At 33.8% G+C, this 18,060-nt stretch overlaps 4 protein-coding genes across 5 annotated transcripts; 3 read left to right on the forward strand and 1 right to left on the reverse strand.

The window, feature by feature from the left end:
- The first annotated feature begins 103 nt into the window (after positions 1-103).
- On the forward strand, positions 104-2,155 carry LOC123695492 (inward rectifier potassium channel 2-like). Its single transcript, XM_045641358.1, has 2 exons — positions 104-312; positions 575-2,155. The coding sequence occupies exons 1-2, from the start codon at positions 251-253 to the stop codon at positions 1,656-1,658; spliced, it is 1,146 nt and encodes a 381-aa protein (XP_045497314.1). The 5' UTR covers positions 104-250; the 3' UTR covers positions 1,659-2,155.
- Positions 2,156-4,265: 2,110 nt separating this feature from the next.
- Positions 4,266-16,057, forward strand: LOC123695386 (hepatocyte growth factor-regulated tyrosine kinase substrate-like). Of its 2 annotated transcripts, XM_045641219.1 has the most exons (14): positions 4,266-4,388; positions 4,604-4,688; positions 4,837-4,940; positions 5,241-5,401; positions 6,473-6,588; positions 6,796-6,916; positions 6,997-7,101; positions 10,687-10,834; positions 11,473-11,633; positions 12,237-12,367; positions 12,909-13,035; positions 13,696-13,893; positions 14,240-15,437; positions 15,471-16,057. In XM_045641219.1, the coding sequence occupies exons 1-14, from the start codon at positions 4,355-4,357 to the stop codon at positions 15,776-15,778; spliced, it is 2,997 nt and encodes a 998-aa protein (XP_045497175.1). In that variant the 5' UTR covers positions 4,266-4,354; the 3' UTR covers positions 15,779-16,057. The 2 variants fall into 2 exon arrangements, with proteins under 2 accessions (XP_045497175.1, XP_045497174.1); XM_045641218.1 differs by having other exon boundaries at positions 14,240-16,057.
- On the reverse strand, positions 7,453-7,953 carry LOC123695389 (U6 snRNA-associated Sm-like protein LSm5). The gene has a single exon (XM_045641221.1). It carries the CDS (start codon positions 7,801-7,803, stop codon positions 7,516-7,518), a length of 288 nt encoding a protein of 95 aa, XP_045497177.1. The 5' UTR covers positions 7,804-7,953; the 3' UTR covers positions 7,453-7,515.
- On the forward strand, positions 8,174-9,981 carry LOC123695388 (targeting protein for Xklp2-like). The gene has a single exon (XM_045641220.1). It carries the CDS (start codon positions 8,386-8,388, stop codon positions 9,823-9,825), a length of 1,440 nt encoding a protein of 479 aa, XP_045497176.1. The 5' UTR covers positions 8,174-8,385; the 3' UTR covers positions 9,826-9,981.
- Positions 16,058-18,060: the final 2,003 nt, after the last annotated feature.

Consider the following 18,060-nt stretch of genomic DNA (forward strand, 5'->3'; position numbering starts at 1 on the left):
CAAGATGATTCTAAACAAGATAGTGAAAATCCGTCAAAGTAACTCGTTTTATCTTTACAAATAAATATTTAATTAGTGATCTTGAAAATGAGAAGGCACGTACAGACGGAAGTAAACATTTAACGTTCGGTGACGTTTGTCAAACGGATAGTTTTAGAATTGGAATAGCAGGTACTTAAGAAGAAATAGTCCAAGTTGCCATACAATAGGAAAATTGTGTAATCACTATCGTTGTGCGTACTGCCCATAAATGGATACAAATTCTAAAGAAAATAACGTAGATGAGCTACACGCTCAGTGTAGTTGCAAGCGGTAAGTAATGGTTTTAGACTTAGTTGTTCATGTACAATAAATTTATATTTTAAGCATATCACAGTAAATAAATCACTTCAGAATATAATAAGACTTAAATACATTAGATAGCGCTGAGTTACAAATGATGCGATAGCGGCCAAACTACTTATTAAAATAAATTTTCATGAAAACTTAATATGACTATCGAATGTGCCAAACTTAATTAAATATCTTCACAGTGCATACCTATTTAAATAAAGTTTGTATGTTTAATTTGCAGACATATTCACAAAAGAATATCCTTCCGCCTTAGACAACAGGAACGCATTGTGTTCAAATCTGGGGAACTAAATTTTGCGAAATCACATAAAAATAAATTACGATTCATAATCGACCTGGTTAAAGTTCTTCTTGAAGCTAGATGGAGGTGGACAATATTGTATTGTACAATAACCTGTGTTTTAAGTTGGCTTATTTTCGCTGTCATATGGTGGGTCATATTATATTTGCATGGAGATTTAGAAGATGAACACTTACCGCTAGCCAAAAATATTACAGAGTGGAAACCATGTGTGACCGAAATATATAATTTCACATCCATATTCTTATTCAGTATTGAAGTACAAACAAGTATCGGGTATGGATCTAGGGCGATTACTTTGGAATGTCCAGAAGCCATGTTTACAATGTGCATTGAAAGCATCACAGGGAAAATAATTCAATCCCTGTTCATAGGAATTGTTTTCGCTAAATTAACGAAGCCAAAGAACCGAGCGCAAACATTGATGTTTTCAAAATACGCCATTATCAATCAAAGGGACGGATATTTGTGCTTGATGTTCAGAGTGGGCAACACAAGAAAGTCAAGAATAATAGCTTCGACTGTCAACGCGTACCTGATAAAATATATAACCAAAGATGGCGTTGATTTACTCAATTATGATCAGGTAAAGTTGAACATAATGGTCGATAATTGTGATGACGTTCTGTTCATATTTCCAGTAACTGCTGTGCATAGAATAGATGAAAATAGCCCTTTCTATGATATCTCCGCTCAGGAAATCTTGAAGAGTAATATAGAAATATTAGTAACTTTTGAAGGAACGATTGAATCAACGGGACAACCACTTCAAGCAAAATCGAGCTACACTGGCACTGAAATACTCTGGGGAAGGCGATTCATAGAACCCTACTTTTATAAAAACAACAAACAAGGTTTTGTTATAGACTTTTGCAAATTCGACGAGACCTATCGCGTCAATACCCCACTTTGCACAGGACAAGAACTTATAAATTATTATAGAAATAGAAAACTAAGGAAAATACCATTCAATAGTCAATACACATCGACAAATACCTTTTAGTCGCCAGATCGTATAGTTTTCCGTTTTAAATGTGGGTGTAGTACAAGAATAATTTTCCGTAATTCCATCACACCTTCATAAATAATCTTCAGCGCAGTCATATTCAATTCCAATGTAGAAAGTTTCATTTTTATGATCAGTATTAAATTTGAACATACATTTATATCTTGATCTAATTTTTGAAGTTTCCTTTTGTTAACGTGCATGCATTGTTCAAGAAAACTTTTCGTAGACATTTCTTTCAATAAACTTGGTTTAATTACACACAACCTTATTTATCTTAGCTCTTTATAAAACTGGAATACATTTTATTATAATGGCCTAGTTTTAAGAATTCTTGAAATTAGTGTGTCAGGCTGCTCTTATATTACTAAATGTGGTGACAATTTGCAATATGCTGTTATCTTGCTTTTCGATAAGCGGCGAGGTAAAAGATTCTATGATAACGATACTTGCTTATAAATTTATTTTGTGTTTTAATTAAAACAAAAATGTAACATTTTGCTTATTGTTGAACATAGATCAAATGGGAAAGTACCTATATCTTATATCTTAAAATCTAAGTAGGTATACTAACTACTTTAAAATAAAATGTGACACACATATGAGCACTTTTCCTTGGTAGAGAGCACTGTTCCGATTTTTTAGGTAGAAACTGGTAGAAACCGTACCTATAGGACCTACCTATGTAGTACCTACTTTTTAAATAATTTTATTCATTTTATAGTGCTGTTGCTGTGCTTGATTTGAATTCAGATGACATTATCGTATAGCAAAATTCTTAAATAGGTAGGTAATAAGAGTTTTTTCATTCATTTCATAGCTATCCCCTGTCCTATGAGTGCCTGTTCCTAATTGGGATTTCAAACTGCTTATTTTTACTACCTATCAGATTTCTTGCAATTACCAAAAAAAGAGATATTTTCCTGACATTAGAATATTAATTATTAATTGCACTTTCCATGGATTAATAAACAATATACTTATTTCAAAAATACAAGTTGGTTAGTTGTCTTCAAATGTTAGATAAATTACATTTGGATAGTAAAAATAAACAATATGTCATTAAGTATGTTAGGTATGTATATTTTTACAGGGGTTAAAGAACCACTTTTTATTGAAAAACTACAATCACAACTTTTGAAGATATTGCTGTGATGGGCCCTGTGTATTACTCTACTCTTTGGGCCCTGTTTACAATGGGCAGCGTTGGCCCAAGAAATCAATATTTGCCGCCATTACGGCGGTTATGAATAGACATTTTTATAGACGATCATAGACATTTTGGTTCTATCGTGATTGCCTCTACTCCAAAGAGTATTCTCTACTCGCCCAACGCTGCCGATCGTGAAGAGTGGTTATTTTTATTTCAACAAGGAATTCATTTTTAAAAACTATATTAACGTTGGGCACCACAGTTGGGCACAGACCTGGCACAGACGTTTGGGAAATTCAAACACAGAATAATGTGGCGAAATTGGTACAGAATCAATAGACACTAGATTCTAGCAAATGTCATGAAAGATGAGACGCGGCCACAGGTTTTGCTGTTCTGTGGACGCGGCGCTGCCAGACCCAAAAATAATGTTGACACGTGTTGCCAATTTATTCTGATCCAAAGTATCTGCTCATCACAGATCTAGTCTGCTCATAGTCAATTGACTGATCGCAGATGATTATAATTAATAAAAAAAAATAAAAAAAAAAACTTGTTGACAGTATGATTTTATTCAAATGTATTATCTAGCTCCGAGTGTTAGACTGGGGTAGAAGTGTGGGTAGAAGCCTTTAAAAATAATAAAAAGATAAAAAAAAATCGCAGTCGGATGAAACCCATTAGAAAAGGAGGGGAATATTTTTTGTCCCTTTCACACCTAACTTGGCAAGTTGGTGTGAAAGGGATGAAGGAACAACCAGGCGTCATTCAAGGTCATACCTTCCCGTGACAAGTCAACGTTCATAGTGCAATCTCCAGTGTATTAGATATAAGCTTCTTGGTGTTAAGAAAGATTGATATGAAAATATAACGATGATTAAAAAAAAGAAACCCACAAACCTTTTTCGGTCAGATTAAGAGAACCCACCAAAATTTTTGTCAGACTAAGAAAATATGCTTTCAGGATACCGAGATAAACCTCCCCTATGAAAATCTGACGTAATCGTCAGTTTTTTTAAGGGGAGCTTCCTTGGGGCCTACTTAACTCCCCTTCCGAAATTCTGACGCGCGCAATGCATTCCTTCGCGAGATTCGAGAATGATTTGAAATTCTTTTAAGAAAAAAAAACAATTTTTTTTTATCGCGCAGTATTTTCGCTAAGTTACCAGTTTTGATCGTGTTTTGCCTTTGTCTTGCTCGTAATTCCCCTAAGATTCCCATTCACCCTACTTCATGGTGTGCAAATATGAGGAAAATACTCTTTATAAAAGTATAAAACGTACGTAATATGAATTATTAGATATTTCTGAATTTTATCTTATTTATTTTTACAATTATTTATTTACAACCACTTAATTTGCGAAAAATGAAACTTACATTGAAATAGAAATGTCTAATAAAATGACATTCACTCCTACCAATGTACAAAAAAAAAATTAAAAATTGACAAAGTGAGCTGTCATTTTTCTATCCACAAAAAGATTTATCGCTAGGTATTGCTTACAAAAAATAAGTTTTGAATACGTAGTGCCTATCAAAAATGTTTCGAACAAGTGTATTCGATAAATTATTGGGTAAGTAATGTATGAGATGCAATATATATGTCTTCATTTACATTGTTATTGATATTGTTTTGCCCTGTCTTAATTCATTAATTTGCATCACTTTCTTTTTTACTGCATATTTTTCCTCTTTAATGACGATTCACTTATAACAAGGTGAGCTCTTTGTCATTCTACATATTTATTACTAAATATTATTTCAATATTCGCATTTTGTATTGTTCTAGATAAAGCGACAAGTAATCTACGCCTAGATCCTGACTGGCCGTCTATCTTGCAAATCTGTGATTTAATTAGACAAAATGATTGTTCGTGAGTATCATATTTTCACCAGTTCAACCCTTATTACAATATCATTAAAATTGTTTTGTTACTACATATTATATTGACTCACATATAAATACATATTTATAATGTAAAAATTATGTACATTTAAATGTAATATTGTCGATATTTTTAGACCAAAATATGCAGTGGCTGGTGTCAAAAAGAAACTTTACTCACAAAATCCTCATCAGGCAATGTTTGCATTGTTAACCTTGGAAAGCATAGTTAAAAATTGTGGTAAGAATATACATTAGAAATACTGTAATTAAACATAATTTTTTTCTGCTTAGTAATAAGTAAATGAATTTTAAAATCAATTCTATTATGTACCAAATAATGATTATATCAATGTTATAAAAAAAAATTGTTTTAAAGGTTTATGTTTAATTGTTACTACTATACAGAGAAATATCAACAGAACTATGTATTACTGCATATATATTATGCATAGATTATCATAAGCATATTGCAAACATAGCTTAGAAAAATGTAATAATATTTTTTTATATGGAAATTACTAAACTAGTTATGATATAGGTTCAGGTGTACATGACGAAGTTGCATCAAAAGCATTCTGTGAAATGCTTCGTGATTTAGTGAAGACAACCCAGCATGAAAATTTGAAAACCAAAATTCTGGAGTTGATACAGGCATGGGCGTTTGCTTTCCGCAACACTCCCAAATATAGAGCTGTGCAGGTATGGTTATATAACTTAAATGTAGCATACACTTTAAAATAGTATCAATACTTCTGTGGAAAATTGTCAGAGGTATATAGATTGTCTAGTGCCATCTCAAAATTCCGCACTGGAGTTAATATTGTTTTAGACATCAATAACCCCCCTGAATGTTATTACATTTAACACTTAGGTGAGTGTTAAATATGAGCAATAATATAAATAACAAAAATATTTTTGTACATATTCCATGGATTCCACTTGTTAATTTATTACCGGGTCCATCCCAGATAATCCACCAATTAAACTGTAAATAAAGCATATTTATTGCAAATTTTAATTCACTGAGCTTCTTATGCTAAAGGTAACTAGATCAGAGTCTTTCTACATCTAGAATTTAAAAAGCCAATTACTTAATCCAATATTTTGAATTATTTGGTGTCTTGAAAACGTGTTTGATATAATTTCCAATATCTGACCTGATTCAGTACATTGTTGAGCATCATGTTTTATATAAGCTCAAACAAATTACAATATTTGACCATTTTAAAATTGGTTATCACCATAAGCACTATTCTTCCGTATTGATTTTCTATATAATCTAATTATAACAAACTTATGTCAACGTTTAGTCATCAATTTCATAGTGCTTGTAAGGCTAGCAGTATTAAATACATTGTGTATTTATGTTATGTGTGCATGTTGTGATAAAATCTTCTAATAATATATTTTGATGGCAGGACTAGTGTCAACGACCTGATTATATGTATTCAATTATGTTCACATTATTATCTTGTGTTTCTTTGTGCTTGAGGTGAATGATTTAATTATATAATGATAATTTGTATGTAAATAATGAATGCTCATATTTTACTGTAATTTTTTTTTCATAAATACTGTACCTCTATAAGTTATACTATAAGCCATTTTGTGATGTCATTGCCTGATTATTATCACTTCACCTGACAGTATGACTCATATCATAGTAGATGCTGGTTATCACAGCAAGTGCCATTGTTTAAAAACAAAAAAATTGTGTCTGAAGCATATCTAGTGTAAAATATAGTTTAAAACCTTTTTTTAATATACCAGGATACAGTGAATATATTAAAAGCTGAAGGACATAAGTTTCCTCCGTTGAAAGAATCTGATGCAATGTTTTCTGCGGACACTGCCCCTGAATGGGCAGACGGTGAAGTCTGTCATAGGTAAGATGTATTTATAGGCATTAATTAAGTACATTTGTTTTGGAAATGTTATAAAGACCATTTTTTAATATTTTACATATTATAATCTAAATATCAATATTAAACTAAATAATATGATAGTGTTATGCATTTGACAAAAATATCAATTATTATGAAATAAATTTCATAAATTCTTGTTTGGAATGACTCAGCAACAATTATATTTAGGTGTCGTGTGGCTTTCTCTTTGATGGTTCGCCGCCATCATTGCCGCGCTTGTGGACAAGTGTTCTGCCAACAGTGCAGTTCCAAAACATCAACTTTGCCTAAATTTGGCATTGAAAAAGAGGTAGGTAATTGTTCCTTACTTTAACTTACATAACCAATTACTTAAATAGCAGATAGTTATTATTTTTATTATTAAAAAAGGTGCGAGTTTGTGAGGCTTGCTTCGATAAAGTCAGCCGTCCGCCGTCCTCTGCAAAGATTGAAATTGTTGACACATCAAGTGATTATGGTCCTGCTCAACCACAGGTTAGTCAATTATTTCTTAATATACACATTTCAATGAATGATGAAATATCAAGATTTCATTGCAATTAATAGTGCTAATAAAAAGCAATAAAGAAGTAAATCCTTTCCATATTTTAAACATGAAATTATTTTGTATGTTTGGTTTATTTAAAACATAATTACATTGTTGTTTTAAAATTGAGGTTAAAGGGGAATAAAATCTTAACTACATTGATTATAGCTGACTCAAATCCAAATGTTGACTATTATCAATTTTAAATATCCTTACTGCTTTATTATTGAAAACAAATAAGTTGTTAACATTTGTATACATTTAATATTAGTTGTTAAACAGGATATTGAAAGAACATATTATGTTATTATTATTTATTTCTTAATATCTTATGTGTAGCGTATTATTACATGAATGCTTAACTATTGTCCTTCATATGATTCGCCGGGCATTTCTCCACCAGGAACTAACATAGCTATATTCATACCGTTAAGAAGTATCTGATCTAGCTTGGTTATTTTTCTACCTTCTGGAGTTGATTCATATTCCGTGACGTCATCTAATAGCATGTTAACAAAATCGTCAAATCCTTGTAACGTTCCAACCATTTCTTTGTCATTCTTCATAATAATATGAATGCGCGATCCTATACATTTATCGACGAGCTCCAGCGGCAATAGCGTGTTGGGATTCGGAAGTGCTTGCGCCATGTTTAAGTTTTTCAAATATGTACGGTATTTGATATAAGCCAATTATTCAAAATAATTCTATCTAAAAGAAATATTAAATGAATATTTTCAAAGATCGTAGTACAAACAATTCGCAATTTACAAATTTCTAATGACAGTTGACATGACCGATGACGTTGACGTATGACGATTTACATTTGACACTTGACAGTTCATATTTATCAAAAGTCTCGCGTCCGAATGATAGATGATTTTTCGGTACCTATTCAATTATTTTTCAGTTTTAATAAGACCAAGTTATATGTACTTATTTAAATATTCAATTTATATTAAATCTTAATTTCATTAATATTATTATAGATCTTTTTATTACTAAAATACAGAAACATGAAAGTAAAACCATAGACAATAATATTGAACTTATGACACTGGCAATAATTCAATTGACAATTTGAAATGCAGGAAAACTGAACTTTTGAAATAACGAATTAGATACGAATAACATTAGCAATCCAATATTTGTTCTCGTAAGTTGTAACTTTGAATCTTGATTTAAAAACTTTTTATTTTATGTGTTAGTCATAAATAGTACGAATTATAAAAATGCCTAGAGACTACGTAACAAACTTCCGTGGAGATGTTTGTTTTACACCAAACGGTAATATTCGTGTCAAAGAAGAACCAATCTCGCCTGACGATAATGACTTCGGAGAACACAACAAATTGGACTTTTTCGAGAACGGCTTTACTGCTATGAGGAAGTCTCTTTCAATGAACGATATCGCTATACTGAAACAGGAATTGTCTAATTTAAACTTTGAAAATGATGAGGACGGTGTTTGTGAAAGATATCATAAACAAACTGGTGGAAACCAAGAATTATCGAAAACAAAGTTTGTATCAATGGCCGAGGCCATATATCACTATGAGAGAGATACACCAGGACGTTTTCGTACCACTAAACCTAAACTATTTCAACCACAACAAGTAATGAGCAGATCTAGGTTGACTATAGCGCAATCTCCCATGTTGCGTTGTAAAACTCGCGCGCGTCCTCGTCACATCATGTCACAGAAAGAAAAAGAAGAAATGGAGTTGGAAGAAATAAAAAAGTTTAAAATTAAGGCTAATCCTATTCCTAAATCTGTGATTATTGGTCCAGTTCATCTACCGGATGTGCCAAGAAAACCGATGACAGTTCCTGAACCTTTCAAACTTACTGAATTTCATAAGAAAAACATGCAATCACCCGAACAAGCTCATCACTTTAAAGCCCGTCCTGCACCAAAACATATACTTGAGAAGCCACAGATTCCTATAAAGCCTATCACAAATATTACTAAACCTGTTAGTCCTAAATTTCATTACAAAAGAGCAAACTCAACTGATTGCTTGAAGCATGAAAACAAACAATGTGACATAGCGACTAAGGCTAAAAACCAAGAAAAAACTGAAAAACATATTGTTCGACACGGTCCTGTCAAACCAGAACCATTTTCCTTTGAGAAAAGGGATGAAGAATCAAAGAGACGCCGAGAGGAAAGAATAAAAAAACAGTTAGAGGAGGAAAGGAAAATGGCTTCACAGTTTAAAGCACAGCCTTTACCAAATTCTGTTAAAAAAAGGATGCACTCTGCAACAGGCATTGGTTCTACTGCTTCTTCAGAAAATAAGGAAAATCATGTCAAGTTTGAAGCCAAACCTCCTGTGGTACTCTACAAAGAACCATTTAAGCCTGTACTGCAGGCTAACCCTATTTCAAAGCCAGTGCCCTTTGAGCTGACTACTGAAAAAAGAGCAGCTGAAAGAGAAAGATTCGAAAAACAAATAAAAGAGAAAGAAAAGGAAATGGAAAAAAATAAGCAGCTGAAAGAACAGGAACAGCGAGAGGCTGAGGAAAGGGCAATAGCACAATTGAGGTCTACATTGGTACATCATCCAAAACCAATCCCATCATTAAATCCATTTATTCCAGAAAAATCAGCAGGACCTCTCACTGTCCCAGAAACACCTAAATTTGTTAGAAGACTGAAACAAAAGTAAATTTATGTTCACTATTCATAATACAAATTATGTGTTATTCTTGTCACTTTAAAATGGACTACTTTTGGAAATTGTGATTGACATTTTATATATATTTAACTTTAACATTTATTATTACTGTAGCAACATGTATAATGCATATTATTATAATTATGTGGTCTTAAAATAAATATAATAATTAGTCATATCACTCTTTTTTTTTTCATTTCCCTTATAGGTTTTATATTGTATTTGTGACATAATTATTATTATTTATTAACTCAGCCCCCGGAATCACAGACACAATAGAAAATCTATTGTGTCGTGGACCGATCGGGCCGCTGGGGGCTCAATGGGTTAAGAAACAGAATTTAATAAAGTTAATCATCATCAAAATTTAGTATAATGCTATGCACACAATATAAAAAATTGAATTACATGCTATTTTAATGACGTCATCTTGAAATAATACATTGTTTATTCATATGACTCCTAAATATATTGATTATTGGTTATTTATTTGTTATAATAATACCTATATGAATGTATGTAATTGTTACAGTTACCAGTTAATTAAGATTTTTTCTAAAATCCTTATCTAGTAATAGTATATAATAATACTAGTAATAGTAATACTATACTATAATGAAACCAATATTGGTTTTTACTAAGGAAAGATTGTTTTGTAAATCACAAAACTTAGAAAAGTCTCTTTGCCCTACATAGTAATAAATGTCTTGATGGAGGAACAATGAATAATATCAGAAAAATAAAACATTAGTTACTATTTACCAACTATCTACTTTCATATTACAATAATTGTACATTGTTTCATTGTACATTTTTTGCTTCTACTCGATTGTAATGATTTATTCTGAATAGAAGCCACCAGGGAAAACGGCGGAAGAGTTGCAAGAAGAAGAGGAATTACAACTAGCGCTTGCTTTGAGCCAGTCAGAGGCTGAACAAAAGGAGAAGGAGAAACGCTCCCGCTCATATATTGCTCCTGAACCAACAACTCATCCAACATGTAATTATATTTTAATTTTTAACTAAACTCATTAGTATTGGTTTTAGAATATTAATGAAAAGTTTCATCTTGATTACATATTTTATGATTCAAATGTGTATTTAGTTATAGCTAAACATGCCACGTTTTTGTAAAGATAGTTCACAATAATTATTTGTAAATTTTGATTGACATGTGAGTGTAGGCCAGTCAAAAACTCGGAATATATTGGTATTTAAACACGTTTTAGTATATCTTGAATTTCATCATTATTCGCATGTTTATGTTTGTATGTGAGATTAGACAAGAAAGAGATATTTAAAGTGGGTCATTAAATAAACAGATTTTATTCAAACTTTGTACTTATCAATAAAAATACAATGAAGTCGGTTAAAAATACAATTATTATTTTAATAAATTATCTTATAAAAGTGTATTTTTAATCCTTTTTTTAACTTTATATTTTCTAAACTTCTATAGTCGCGTTTAGAGGAAAATTTTATAGTCGCGTCATGGCAATACCGTCACGTCATGGATTAAGGCGACGAATATCGGTATCTTTGATTCTTGCCAAAAAAGTTTCACTTCTGTCACATGTGCTCGGCACACACGCTCTTTTTTTATCTAGTAGGTATAATATAAAGCATGTATATTTTCAGTATCCCCAACGCCGTCGTCAGTGAGCGCGTCGCCGGAACACGGCACGGGCAACGCGGAGCTGTCCCGCTACCTCGACCGCAACTACTGGGAGCAGCGGCTGTCGCGTGATCCTGCGGCGCCCACCGCGCCGTCCTCGCACGGGACTAATGATGCGGCGGAGGTATGGGCCATGGGGATGTTTTGAAGCTATTGCATAGCGCTCAAGGCCCTTGGGCCTTGGCCTAGGGCCTTGAGCGCGGGGACCGAATCGAGAATTTCCGTAACGAAAAAATCTCACGCTCCTCACTCCGACGGGCTCGGAGGTGTGGCTTGAAGGCATGCTATGTTGAAGGCATGAATAGCTTTACCGCGGCTGTCCCCGAGTGCCACACGTCTTTTTTTTATTTTATTGTTTATGGCCAGCTATAGTGTAATTAGGTATGTCTTTTATGAAAAAAAAAAATTTGAAAAAGGGCACGTATATGCGGCTTCTACGGCACGAACTACGCAGCTGTGGAATGATAAATCGAAAAATAACATAACTTTTTCTTATAAATGAATAGAACTAAAATGATGCAAAATTTATTTATTAAATACAAATTAATTAATATTACCTGACGTCATGGTATATTCCGTGTGGAGCAAAATCCCTTTATATACATATTATATGTAATAATTGAAATGAAAAAATCCAACTAATGAAATAAAATTCGTTCAGCTGTCCTTGATACGATTTTGTAAATAATACAACTTTAATTTATATAAAATATATGTTTATTATCAGGACTTCTCGAAACCTTCGTCTGCGAAATCTCAAGAAGATGAAGCGGAGGATAAAGAAATTGATGACTTTGTTGAGAATCTCAAATCCCAAGTGGAAATATTTGTTAACAGAATGAAGAGTAATTCTTCTCGGTATGTATACTTAAAAATAAATGTTTTTAATAAAAAATTTCTTATATGTATCAAACCATCCAAAGTCGCATAGTTATACTATTTTTGGATAATTTCTGTGAAAGTAAATTATTAACAATTTTTACATGTGAATTCACTTAGATTTATGTTATTAGTTTTTCCATTTGTTGTGTACATAATATAATGAATATTGTATTAATTAATAAGTCTAGATAATTATAATTACTATCTTCTTCTTAAAGTGCCTTCTCCTTTGGGAGGTTGGCGATCATTAGGGCTATTTCAATTTTGGAAACCGCTGTTCTGAACAATGATTTAGTGCTCTTCCCAAACCATTGACGAAGATTTCTGAGCCATGATATCCGTCTGCGGCCAGGTCTCCTTCTACCTGCCACTTTGCCCTGCATGATTAGTTGAAGGAGTTCATACTTCTTGTTGTTACGCATCACATGACCGAAATATTCAAGTTTTCTCTTCATGATTGTTGTCAGTACCGTACAGTAATTACTATAGATTAAATAAATTATTTATTATTTTACAGTGGTCGCTCCATCGCCAATGATACATCTGTACAAACGTTATTCATGAACATAACAGCAATGCACTCCAAGCTTCTTAAATATATTCAGCAACAGGACGATAAAAGGGTTTACTTAGAGAGCTTACAGGTAATAAAAATCAAATAATTTATGATTTTACATTTAAAAATCTCTGTAATGTATGCGTGGAGACAATATTACAAAAAAATAACTAAACCATGTATAGTCATAATTTTTTTTTGTCCATTCATACAAATTGTTTCGTATTTTTGATGATATTTTTTTATAGTTTTTAAATACTAATAAATTAGTATTGGCGGTGTTTTCATTTATTGGTAACGACTTCACACACTTTTTCGACTTTATTCATTACATAATATCTTTTACATTACATACAATTTTTTTTTAATTATTAATTACTAGCTTCCGCCCGCGACTCCGTCCGCGCGGAATAATTATGAAAAATTAAGATTAATTTTTTTCTACGTATTTTTCCCGGATAAAAAGTATCCTATTTTATGCCCAGGATAATAAGGTATAATTTTACCAAGTTTCATCGAAATCGAACCGTTAGTTTTCACGTGATGCCATCACATACAGACAGACAAACAAAATTTTTTTAATCACATATTTGGGTTTGATATCGATCCAGTAACGCCCCCTGCTATTTATTTTTTCAATATTTTCAATGTACAGAATTGACCCTTCTACAGATTTATTATATGTATAGATAAAAATATCCTATCTTCCATGGTAAAATAACTTAAATCGACGAAATCACAATCGCAGGACAAAATAAGCCAAGTGCGCGATAGCAGAGCGGCGCTAGACACGCTGCGCGCGGAACACGCGGCGCGACTCGCACAAGCCGCAGAGGCGGCCGAGCGACAGCGGCAGATGCAAATGGCGGCCAAGCTGCAGGCCATGAGGAAGAAGAAGCACGAGTACCTGCAGTACCAGCGACAGTTGGCGCTGCAGAGGGTGCAGGTGGGTCTTCGTTTTGTGCTATTGGAAAGCTTGATTTCTGTCACAATAGTGTTATGATTTCTTTTTGATTAAATAAAGTCGATGTTCTCTAGGATGTACACAAATTATTATTATTGTTAAGCTTTGTTTCCGTTTACGTCTATAAAACCTCATAATAATATTGACATTGATTAATATGATCATAAAATCCCTAATGTACTTTAATATAAAACAAAAATATGGAAGGATAATAAGTTATTCAGTTATCTTACAGTTACTGTTTTCATTGAAACCAATTATACTTTTATTGATTAGTTTTTAGGCTTAATTCAAAATAAATATTTTTATTAACTATTTTATTTTTTAGGAGCAAGAGCGCGAAATGCAAATGCGGCAGGAACAGCAGAAGCACCAGTACATGATGTCCAGCAGCGGTTATTATATGCCTGGTGTTGCTATGCACCAATTCCAACCCGGTTTTCCCAATCAGCTCATGTACGCCCCGTTTCATCCCCAAATGCCACCTCAAACGACAGACGGCTCCACACCATTACCTGGACAAACACACATGTCTCAAGCTAACATGCCAATGAATGTTAATCAAATGGGAACAATGTCTCAATCGATGCCACAAATGAATACCTTCCCTATGTCTACATCGGCGGCTACGTTGAGCCAAGTTCCACCAATCCAAGGACCAATGAATCAACCGAACATGCGCCCAGTCATGGGACAACAGTTACCCATGCAGCAACAGATGATGATGCAGCAAATGCAACAAATGCGTCTACCGTCTCAGCCGGGCATTCACCAAATGATGCCGCAATCCGTCCCAAATGGACCTCCAGGTCAAGGTGTATCACAACCAAATATACCAAACCAACAACAAATACCAAAACCAAATATGCCGAATCAGCCACCTAACACCATGATGCCTCCCATGACTCTTGCGCAACCTAACATGGTGCAACAAAACGCCACTAATCCAATGTACGGTATGCAAATGCAGCGAATGCCAATGATGCAAGGTAACCAACTAAACAACAATCCCCAAGTACCTGTATCTGGGTATCCAGTTAATTCTCAAAACCCCCAAACTAGTCAACAATCTGGATCCCAAATGCCAGGTCAACCTATGCCAGTGCATAGCCAACCAATGATGCATAACCAGTCAGTGCCTGGGCAGAATATGCCTATTCAAAATCATTTGCCTCCCACTAGCCAGAATTTACCTCAACCCCAACAACAGGGCCAGCAAAATCATCAGCAATCCCAAATAACTCAACACCAGCCAATGCCTGTTCCAGGACAACCACCTCACTTTCAAAACCCTCAAATGCTAGCACAAAATCAAAACATTCCTCAAAACCAAAATATGAATCAAGGTCCTCCATTGCAACAGAATCAGATGCCAACAAATACTCAAGCTGCACAGATCAATTCCCCTCATAACATGGTACCTCCTTCAATGCAACAACAAATGCATCCACCGCAAATGACGATGCCCACGTCTAATCAAATGGCACAACACATGCAACCACCACAACCGGGGCAAATGCCTCAAAATATGCAACAATCTGTTGGACAAATGCCGCAAAATATGCATCTGCCTCCTAACATGCAAGCAGCACAGAACATGCAGGCGCCGCAAAACATGCAGGCCCCCCATAATATGCAAGTGCCCCAAAACATGCAAACGCCGCAAAACATGCAAGCGCCGCAAAATATGCAGCAAGGGCAGGTCCCCCCTAATAATGTGCAGGGTCAAGGTGTAAAAAATCTGCCGCAAAACTTTGGAAATGCACCACCAAATCCGCAGTCTGCTATACAACAAACTCAACAAGTCCAAACTCCTATCAAGTCTGAAAGTAATAACAATACTGCGGAACTTATCAGTTTCGACTAGACATTCTGGAAAATTGTTATTTAATGTGTAAAATTTTACCATAATAGCATAGAACTTGACTATAAAGTTATAATGACATTATCCACACAGCTTTTTAATATTGTTGATAACTAATAAAAAATCATATAATAGGTACATAATATATTACATATTATTATTCTTTTTATTTTTGGTGGTAAAAACCTCGCCCATTTCTGGGGAAATACGCTAAAGTAGCGGGCTTTTGGCCAAAGCAACTTTAGGGGGTATATAAAATTACATATACGTTATTATTAATAATAATCAATAGAAGTTATCATCACAGTTTCTTTTATAAATTTTTAAGTTATGTGCAGAATAATATTATTAGCGTCTCAAGACTATTGTAGATGGTACTTGTAATGTATATATTATGTGATACAATATAAAAATATTTGTTGTGCGTAGTAAATTTAGAAAATTTAATAAAATTATAATAATATATAAAATAGAAATTCAAATATTTTTTATTTTCTCTTTTTTGCTGATAATTGTTTTGTAATATTTACATAATATAAGTTATGATCTACTATGTAAAAAATAAAGTCTTAAACTTATTTGGTGGTTTTTTTTTTTGTTTTCTTTCCCATTTGTTGGTATATAGTCGTGTCTTCACAAAAGGGTGAACGCGTGTGTTATAGACCGGGAGATACTGACACAAAATTTCGAGTCATTTTTAACAGGATGGCGGTTCTACAGGGGTCTTATACCCGGCGCGGCCTAAGATGATCCCTATGACACTGACAGTTATTCTCAAGAGACAAACTTGTAATGGCGTCACCATTAAATTAGAAACGTATTGGAGGCGTCTAAAAATGGCATTTATTAATTTTTACGTAGCTTTATGCCATTACAATGATATTCCGTTGGAATTATAACAATTCTTAACATTTACGAGATATTATATCAATCTGACTTTACGTTTACGTCCTTCAAAACTTACATCGTTGGCATTTATCGACTAGTGCGGAAAGTATCGATAAACAAATTTCGATAATGAAAACAAGTTCACATTTTTTCCATGCTTAAGCTATAGTTCATTCACTATTGAATGGAACAGAAGATCGCAGCATAATTAATTAATTAATTACCGTTCGCTTTAATTTACTTACCTATGATAATATAAGTTTTTTAGAAAAATTAAATGGGGGATTCCATTTTCATGATAAAATAATATACACTGTGTTAAACGGGTTAAAAATTACGAGAAAATGATAAGGTGCATTTTTATGTTTTGAAAAACTTTCGTTTTACGTACCGTTTCGTTTACATAATAGACGTTAAAAATTCATTTTATAATATTTGTAAAAACATGTTTACCGACGTGGCTGAATGCAAACCACGCCTTTGCCTGTAAAATAGTAAAGTATCGACACGATCCATCATACAAGCAATCACTAAGACGAACTGTCATAGGGATCATCTTAGGCCGCGCCGGGTAAAGAAAAACGATGGTGTGAACGCTGGTACCGGCGGCTTAGTCGCGTGGGCGTTGCGACAGAAGAGAATTTTAAGAAAAAAAAATTGGTTATATTATTATGTATAGTGCGACTCAGACTCGCGCGCGCGCTAAGAGAATTCATATTAATGTACGTAAGGTAAAACCTGGTGGCTTGTACTAATTCAGGTTTTTAATACCTCTTTTTATTGCGGCTGGGTGCGACCTGTGTGAAAACTTGCATGTTGAATGTTGATAATCATTTTATTGGGATAATTATTTAAAGTGAGTCGATAAAGTGGGAGTCGGGACTCGCAACAATAGGGGTTCCGTACAAATTGGATAAAACGGCACTCGCCAGCACTCGCTGTCTAATAGTCTGTCCTTGAGTCTGTCTGTCTGTACCCGTGGGGCGTGGTCACAGAGCAAGTTTAAGGCTAAGCGCGCACCACGATTTTATGCAGCGTGATTATTTTATCGCAGAAATACAACGTATGAGTTACTATGGCAATGCGCGCACATGCGATTAAATAATCACAGCGATTTTAAAATTGTGATTTGTCACATCTTGCTGCGACTGCTCGCGACGCGATTGTCGCGAAAATGAAATGCAGAATATGAAATTGTATGGTACCGCGCGCACTGCGATAATAAAATCGCACACTCGGGCCCGACCGGCACTTCACTTGTGTTTCGTCTGTCCAACAGTAAACATGATAGTGGTATAGGTAGGTACTGTTTGGTAAACATAAATTCAGTAATCTGTCAAAGGTTTGAATTTATTTATTTATTTAACACTTTATTGTACAAGAAACAAAATTTACAG

Source organism: Colias croceus, chromosome 11 (genome assembly GCF_905220415.1).
Source record: "Colias croceus chromosome 11, ilColCroc2.1".
NCBI lineage: Eukaryota > Metazoa > Arthropoda > Insecta > Lepidoptera > Pieridae > Colias > Colias croceus.

What these genes read in the sequence shown, in the direction of transcription:
- LOC123695492 (XM_045641358.1), top strand. Translation starts at nt 251, where the DNA reads ATGGATACAAATTCTAAAGAAAATAACGTAGATGAGCTACACGCTCAG. An exon ending in GCTCAGTGTAGTTGCAAGCG is followed by an intron (nt 313 to 574) that starts GTAAGTAATGGT and finishes TTTAATTTGCAG; the next exon opens with ACATATTCACAAAAGAATAT.
- LOC123695386 (XM_045641218.1), top strand. Translation starts at nt 4,355, where the DNA reads ATGTTTCGAACAAGTGTATTCGATAAATTATTGG. An exon ending in ATGGTCCTGCTCAACCACAG is followed by an intron (nt 7,102 to 10,686) that starts GTTAGTCAATTA and finishes TATTCTGAATAG; the next exon opens with AAGCCACCAGGGAAAACGGC. An exon ending in TTTACTTAGAGAGCTTACAG is followed by an intron (nt 13,036 to 13,695) that starts GTAATAAAAATC and finishes TCACAATCGCAG; the next exon opens with GACAAAATAAGCCAAGTGCG.
- LOC123695389 (XM_045641221.1), bottom strand. Translation starts at nt 7,803, where the DNA reads ATGGCGCAAGCACTTCCGAATCCCAACACGCTATTGCCGCTGGAGCTC.
- LOC123695388 (XM_045641220.1), top strand. Translation starts at nt 8,386, where the DNA reads ATGCCTAGAGACTACGTAACAAACTTCCGTGGAGATGTTTGTTTTACA.